Here is an 8,633-nt window from a genome sequence, read left to right as displayed (position 1 = left end):
TCCAACCTCATTAATTCAGCCGATGTATCGACACATTCATGCATCGAAAGAAAGGGGAATGAATCAGCTAGATGCAAATTGTCCATTCATGTGCTCAAGACACATTAAAGCTTCAATTAAGGGAAATACATGTCCATGCATCTATCATTCGGCTAAGGGGGATTGAAGAGGAGTTAAAGGCTGAACATTCATAGAACTTAAGGAAACCTTCATGGCTAAGCATACATGCACACACCAGGGGGAAAAAAGTGACCATTCGGCTAGTGCATGAATTAGCCAAATTCAAGAACCGATTTAATGCTTTAAGTGTGAACACATAGATGCCGAATTTAAATGGTCATTCTTTGTGTCTATATCTAGCTTGTAATAGGTCATTTGCAAGGTTAGATTACTGAACTTATGTCATTTGAATGAAATATATTATCTTTGTGAGTTTTCAACTCTCATTGTTCTTGGTGATTCAATCTGACTTATCTAGTTTGCTGGTGGCGTCATCCTATCTCCATTCTTGAACTTATCACTTTTGAGTGTGGCGTTCATCCCTTATACCGTTGGTTCCTATCTTGCTAGATAACGAGTCTCGATTCTATCCAGCTTTCATCCAATCACTCTAAAATGTTTAAAAATTGGCTCCTTAATTTCTATTAAAGGTTTATTCTTGTTTTGAGTTTGTTTTAACCATCCTTTCACCTTTCTATTTTATTTTTATCCGCTGTTAAAACTATCTTATTTTAAAATACAAATCTTTTGTTAAACCGAAACGAGAACTACTTAATTTGACGATCGGGCATTTTCAACGACTCAATTACATCTCGTAAGCGAGTTCGTATCATAAGTTTAAGTGCACTAGCTTGTATCTATGGTTGAATGACATGCTTATGACTGGTGTGTTATGCATATGGAATGAGCATGGAAAGTAAAGAAACGCAAATGAAAATAAAGAAATTTTGGACGAGTTAAAGTTGTTTAAAATCCTACTATGCTAGGAATATTATGTATAAGTGATACTGTAGATTTATTCACTTAGTGAGTTGTTAAATATAACTTCATGAGTATTGTGGTAGCAACATTAGATTATTCTTGATAAGTATAAATTACATATTTGAAAAGCAAGTATTATGATTAAAGTTTATACGAACTTACTAAGCATTCATTGCTCATGTATTTGTTTTCTTCTACTTTTCAGATTATCGGAAGCTCGATTGGGTTGGAAGCTTGTCGGAGATATATCACATTATCCTTTGGTTTTATCGTTATTTTCGTATGTTTTGATTTTGGCTATAATGACATGTATTGGTATTTTGTTTAATGATGGCTTATATGTTGTGTGTTCAGTTTAGCCACTTATTTTGGCTTGTTTTGAATGTCTAATTATGGTTTGTATATATATGTAATGTTGATTGTAGATAGACATAAAATTGGGTAAGAAATATGGCTTGTAAAATGACTTATTTTCATTCACACGGGTAGAGACATGGGCATGTATCCCCTACTTCTAAGAAAATTTTTAAATTTTAGAATAAATTTCCTGAGTACCCGGTTTAGTCCCGATTCACTTCTAAGGTGAATATTAGGCCTCGAAGGTCCATCTAAGGGACAATATGGATGTTATATAATTGATTCTTAATATGTGTAACAAAAGTTGGGAAATGACTGTATTTAATTCGTAAAGTTTGGTAATGCTTTGTAACCTTATTCCGGTAACGGATGAGAGTTAGGGGTGTTACACCAACAAACTCAATTAATAACTCTAATCAACCTTCCAAGAATTAATTATTGGCTGTTTCATACTAAAAAAATAAAAAAAAATTATGTGTTTAAAACTTGATGACTTGGCTTTTATGTTTTGGTGCTTAAAAATTATAAATTTTTGGATCATCCTAATATAATTTATTCTCATATAAATATATATATTTTTGAATAATTATAATCAAAATCAAACATTGGAGGCAAAATGGATTGATAACGAGAATATCTTTGAACATATACCAGAATAAATGTGAACATGACTCGCATATGATGAGATTTAAATCAAAATAAATTTGAGGAGAATCCACTCATAGTTTACACGGGGTGAAACTTGAACCTAGGCCATCAAAACCCTAAGACCTCAACCTGCCCCATTCTTATATACGCACTCGACCCTTATATATATATACACACATACATAGACATGCGTATATATATTATATTTGATGTCATTTTTGTTGGGTTCGAAAAACTGAGTTTTATAACTATTGAGTTGGATTCTCCCGTCAGTAAATTTGCAAGACGTCGGTGAGCTAAGAGGTATTGAAGTTTGTGTTCCAAGACAATTTTTGATGCTTGAGTCAATATTTTTGTAGAAAAAAAAAAGATCAAAGATAATAACAAAGTAAAAGTATGTGTGAGAGAAGTCATACCTAAAAAGAAGTTAAGGCTTAGCATTTATAATAGACTTTTGGAATAATGACTTATCTGGCCTTTCAACTTTATATTAAAAAAGTCATTTTAGTTCTCTATTTAATTTTTTCTTTTTTAACCGTTAAACTTGGGTTGTTTGTCAAATCACTCCAACATGGATGGAAAAGTTTATATATATATATATATATATATATATATATATATTAGTTTTCTTGACATGGCATCCACGTGTATGTAACATCAACAATTATTTAAAAAATTTAAAATTTAAAAATATCATATTTATAAAATGTATTTAATCATAAAAATATAATAATATTCTATAATTTTAGAATTTAAAAGTATTAATTGTTGATGTGACATACACATATACTACGATATTAACAAAGTTAACAAACATTAACTTTTTCATTCTTTTGAAATGTTTTGACAAAAAGTACTACTTTAAGGTTAAAAGAGACAAAATTAAATTAAAAGCTAAAATATATGTTTTTTTTGTAAATTTGGGAAACCCCAAAAATATATGCATAACAATAATTTATTTATTCTTCTAAGTTAAAAAAAACAAATATTTTAGCTTTGTTCATATATTTTTGAAGGAAGATGAATTTATCATCAATCATGTGACACTATTTATGTTAGTGAAATAAGCTACTGATTTGTACTAATTATATGGATGTAGGTCCATTTTATTTGGTCATAGTTCCTCCAAATTCATTCCCTCTACTTTGTTTCAACCTTTCATTTTACTTTAAAGTATTTATATCTAGTACATGAGTTTACGAATATGAACACAAATACATAATAATAACAATAACAAAGTCATCATAATTATGTTAACATGTACTCGTATATGATAGTTATAAACCAAATTTGAGTAACATAGTTTCTCATATACTATCTTCTTGGGAGAGATCTTACATACTGAGTTGGATAGATTGTGGAAATGTAATATGTCCGAGAACTCAGCCGAAGCTGCAAATTTTAACTCTAAATCCCTAATTAAGTTATCAGGAGTCTAATAAACCAATGGTGTGTAGAACACAATGTTTGCAGCCAAGAAAGAATGATGGATCATTTCCATGACGTTAGTTGTGGCACAGTAGGCATCCGAGGTTGGGTCCGAATGCTTTCGAGCTGGTGCTTAGATGGACCCAAAATCCGATCACTATCGAAACGAAGCACGGATAACAGGAAACTCATTGCATATGCAAGAGCTAGCAATCCTAGTTTTGATTAAAACATTTTAACCCCAGATGATGTTTCATTTCATTACCATAAAATGCAAGAACTTCAATTCCATTGATTCCAATTGCTTTAAGGAAAAAAAAACCGAGTTCCAAGAAAGCAAAAAAAACCAAATAAAATCCTTATCTAAATTTGTAAACTAATATGGACATTGTTTTTTTTTTTTTTAAACCTAAATAAGTTTCTATTGTGTTCAGTCAGTTGTACTACTTAACCAGCCGCCGAAGACGGCCTTGATTGGTGGGCCGAGGTGGTTGAGGTGTTGTTGGTGGAGGTTGTCGTATTAATGAGGCCAGCGCCACGGGAAGAAATTGTAGTGACACGCTCACAGCGAGGGCAGGTTGTAAGGGTGGAGGCAGGGAGCGGTTCACGGCTGTGAGGAGATATGACGGTGGGCGGGCCTACTTGCAAGGCCCTAAGCTCCTCCACTTCACTTTGAAGCTCTTGGTTCTGTTTAGTCAAAAATTCGAACCATCTCTTCAGATACTGGAACTCCATTTCCGTCTGCTTCAACTTGCTCCTACAAATATATATATATATATATATATATATATATTACAAATGAATCAATTAAACTGAAACAAAAATAACAAATGTGGATCAGGTATATAGCTTTTACTATTAAATATTACACAGTTTCCAACAGAAAAAACAATCCAAAATTTTGATTGATCTATGACATCCAACAAGTAGACCTCGTATCTTAACATCAAAGACTTTTCATCTATCTTACAATATTGTCTGTAAAAAGAATATATACATATATACAATCTATATTACTAACATTTTTGGGTCATTTTAAAATTTTCATGTCGTGCTTACGTGAATATATATGTACACACAAAAGTAGCCAACCTATCTTTGGAACAGAGAAAATTTAGGTTTTGATATGGGTACATTTATTTTCTTAAATTAATTTATTTATTTAAAGAAATAAATATGTATTAAATGCGGTTGAAAAACATGACAACGTTAACTACGAATTTTAAAAAGAAAGAGAGAGAGAAGTATGGGCAATATAAAGGTCTTAAATAAGTAAAAACATTTCGTAATTATCTTGACCTGACTTATTAAAGAAAATACTACAAAATGATGTAGCAATAAATCAACAGAAAACAGCAGTTAATTTCATTCAATAATCAGTCATTAATGCATGGCTATGTCCAAAGAATGATGGATCAATGCAGCACTTTATTAATCCTAACATTTTATTATACAAGGTGACAAATTATATATCAATATGTTATTATAAAAGAAACATGCAATACTCTCAATTGGCGTTATGATTGTTATATATTTGATGTTTTAAGACAAACCACGACCATCATTGTTTTGATCCTAAAAAGTTGTATCATCTCATGCATGAAATCCAGCCAAATCATTCATTTTTCATAATTATGTTCATTTACTTGTCGGTTTTTTGTCCTTTTGATTAAAGAATTATTTATTATTTTAAATAATTTATAATACAAAATACAAATCATAACTATATAACCGCAACTTCCTTTGATAGCACCAAAGAGGCAAATTACCAATACTTCTAACTTCCTCTCTAGAATCAAATTTATGTAATTACAGATTCAATAAAATAAATATTGCATTACAACTGGTCTTTGAGTTCATGATTATAAGAACGAAAGTGATATATCAACTTCCAAAGACAATAGTTTGTCGAGGACAGGACAAAGAAAGAACCCGTAATCATAAAATATCATATCCATAATAACTAAAACTTTGAAAATAGTTTGTTTGGTTTTTATTTTAAAAGAAAAAGGAAAACATTTAGTTTCACTTTCTATCTTTAAATTATTAGTGTACGAAAAAAACAAGAATATGTGTAGAATCTGATTCAGATTATATACTTTATGATATTCTTGTCAACGTTTTGATGATATTTACCCTAATCTACTTTTAATCCCACCCACTAAACCAAAATATTATAAACCCAGAAATTTTATAGTTTAATTTCAATCAATATATACATATGTGAACAGTACCTGGCTCGACGATTCTGGAACCAAACTTCAACTTGTCGGGGCCGAAGCTTGAGTTGTGAAGCCAATGCTTCTTTCTGCCTCTGAAAATAAACAAAGGAATATCAAAATAAACTGAATTTATTTATGTAGTTTGTTTTTTGTTTCGGTGTTTTGATGATTTTATTACACATACAGGGTTTAGGGTATGGTTCTGCCTGAAACTTTCTTCGAGCAAACGAGACTGTTCTTTCGAAAGGCGAAGCTTTTTGCGAGGAACGACGCCGTCATTGGTGGTGTTTTCTTCGTCGACGACGACTTCCATGGTGGAGGCGATCCATTCATCATCGGATCCTGGCGATGGTAATCGGTTCATATCCAAATCTCTCGCTGTAAAAAGAAACACGAGAATTTGAAGCAAAATCAATTCTTCATCAAGCATGAACATCATGAGAGCAAATAGAAAACAAAAAACAGACTATTTCATAGGGGGAAAAAACATGGGATTTTCGAGGGGATTGAGGGTTTTTTTTTTTTTTGGTTGCGTACCGGAAGAAGGAACTGATATAGTTAAGTCCAAGTTAGAAGAAGAAAACGCCATGAAATTTGCTGAAGAAGAAAGGTAAAAGGTAAAGTTTTTTCTTAAAAAATAAAATAAATAAGGATATGTATTTATATATAGAAGAGAGGAAAATGAAAGGAAATGAAATGAAGGAGAAGAAAGATTGGGGTGTGTGATAGATATAAAGGTCAAAGTCATAATAAATACATATAATAAATGGAAAAAAAGGTTTTCCAATAAGGAAACAAGGAGAATTAAAATAAGAATTGAAGATCATTTATGACTAGGTTTAAATTAAATAATTTCATCTAGTATATATAGAGTATCAAAATTCAGTGTTACGACTTAAATATACATCAAGAAAACAATATTTAATATAAAGAAATCAAATGAGGGAGGCCTAAGTCAAAGGCTTTGACCCAAGTGATGTGCGACACGTGTCAAGAGAAAGGAAAATGTGGGAGAATAACCGGCAGGTTTTCTGTTAATCAGTGGTGAGTCTGTCTCTGGGGGTTGAAAGGTGAGGTGATGAAGACTCACTGAGTCGGGGGCATGGATTTATATTGGATTCTGATAACGATCACATCTTGACATTTTTCATTCTTTTTTGATCTTCTTTAATGCTGATTGCTGACCTGAGCTTTTTGGATTAAATTTACTTGTTTGTCCGCTATATTCCTATTTCCTAGACACAACAATACAATACATTAGCTAAATTGATTTTTGCCCCTATGTTTATTTGATATCGTACCCCCATTTCACCTTATAAACTTTTAATATCTTTTAGTCTGTTTTTACACGATAAGATCAACAAATAAATGCCATTTTCTTAATTTTACTTCTCCAGTATTTAGTTTCAAAATTGCAGGAATTGCAAGGGAATTGTGAGGAATTTTATGCTATTTTATTTGATTGACTAGTTCCGAGGAAACTGTAACGCCAAAGTTTGAACATTTTTGTAAACTGAAAAAGGAAATAAATAATATTTTAAAGATATATATTTTGACTTTTAAGTAATTATAATTAGGGGTGGTGCCACACATTTTCACCCATTTTTCAAATTGGGTTTCTTTTTTCTTTTTAAATTGGGTATGAGTAAATTATGGTAATGCCGAAATTACTATCTTATTTTGTATATATAATTATTAAATGAATAAAATATAATAATGTTTTGTAAAATGAAAGTCACGTATTTTATAATTAAATATTTACTTGCCCTTGAAAAAATTGAAAATATTAGAACTAACAAAATTTTAATTGAAATAATTAAGACGAGGTGCATAAAAAATATGGATGTATCTAACATCCATGAAGATGGTAGAAATTTTTAATATTATATATCCATAGTGGGACAAGACACGTGGTGAAGCAAAGCGAGCGACCGCGGATTTGACAACATTCGCCATCACCACTATTCTGTTGCCATCTCTATTTATAGTATATCAAAATATGAATATATAGATACAACTTTCTAAGAACTCATCAAATACATTCAATTATTAATCTCTATACTACGCGTAAGTAAGCCGCAAATAAAATTCTTATACTTTAATTTGATCTTTTTTAATTGGCATAATGATTTATTTGATCCTCTAATTTTACAAAAAAAAAATCATTTTAGCTTTTCATTTAATTTTTTTTGCATTTTTTAGTCATTAAATTTGTGTTGTTTGTCAAATCACCCAAATTAGATAGAAAAAGGTAGCATACACGTGGATTGTTGCGTGGATGCTATGTCAACAATTAATTAATGTTTTAAATTTTCAAAAATTAAAAATTACTAAAATATTTTTAATAGTTAATGTGACGTCCATCTGGCAGTCCACGTGATTAGCAAAGTTAATAAACGTTAGCTTTTCCATCAAATTTGGGTTGAGTTGACCAATAATGCAAGCTTAAGGGCTAAAAGAGGCAAAAAAAATGGATGGCTAAAATGACTTTTTTTGCAAAGTTGGAGAGCCAAGTAAATTATTATGCCCTATATTTAATTTGGCCCTCCAAATTTACAAAAAAAAAAAAACATTTTATCCATTTATTTAATTTTTCACCTATTTAGCCAACTTGCATTGTTTGTCAAATCACTCCAAAATGGATGGAAATGTTAATTTCTATTGAGTTTGCTTATGTGGCTTCAACATGTATGCCACGTTAGCAATTACTTAATTTTAAAAAAAAACAGACATTTTTATATTTTTTCAAGTTTTTATATTTTAAAATTAATTAATTGTTGGCATGGGATCGACATTAAAAGTTAATTAATTGCTTATGTGGCATTCATATTAAAAAGTAATTTTATATTTTAAAATTAATTAATTGACTTTTTCATTTATTTTGAAGTGATTTGATAAATTATATAATTTATGAGCTAAAATGATTTTTTTTATAAAATTGGAGGATGGAAAAGAAATATATGGAGAAAGAAAAAGGGTATATGATAAGAATAGAGA

At 30.5% G+C, this 8,633-nt stretch overlaps 1 protein-coding gene across 1 annotated transcript; it reads right to left on the bottom strand.

The window, feature by feature from the left end:
• Positions 1–3,675: 3,675 nt before the first annotated feature.
• Positions 3,676–6,307, bottom strand: LOC105767559 (homeobox-leucine zipper protein HOX3). Its single transcript, XM_012587125.2, has 4 exons — positions 6,174–6,307; positions 5,821–6,014; positions 5,649–5,728; positions 3,676–4,171 (listed from the first exon to the last, which is right to left on the bottom strand). Exons 1-4 carry the CDS (start codon positions 6,223–6,225, stop codon positions 3,862–3,864), a joined length of 636 nt encoding a protein of 211 aa, XP_012442579.1. The 5' UTR covers positions 6,226–6,307; the 3' UTR covers positions 3,676–3,861.
• Positions 6,308–8,633: the final 2,326 nt, after the last annotated feature.

This window comes from Gossypium raimondii, chromosome 5, assembly GCF_025698545.1.
Source record: "Gossypium raimondii isolate GPD5lz chromosome 5, ASM2569854v1, whole genome shotgun sequence".
Lineage (NCBI taxonomy): Eukaryota > Viridiplantae > Streptophyta > Magnoliopsida > Malvales > Malvaceae > Gossypium > Gossypium raimondii.
This window is presented reverse-complemented; position numbering and strand designations above follow the sequence as displayed.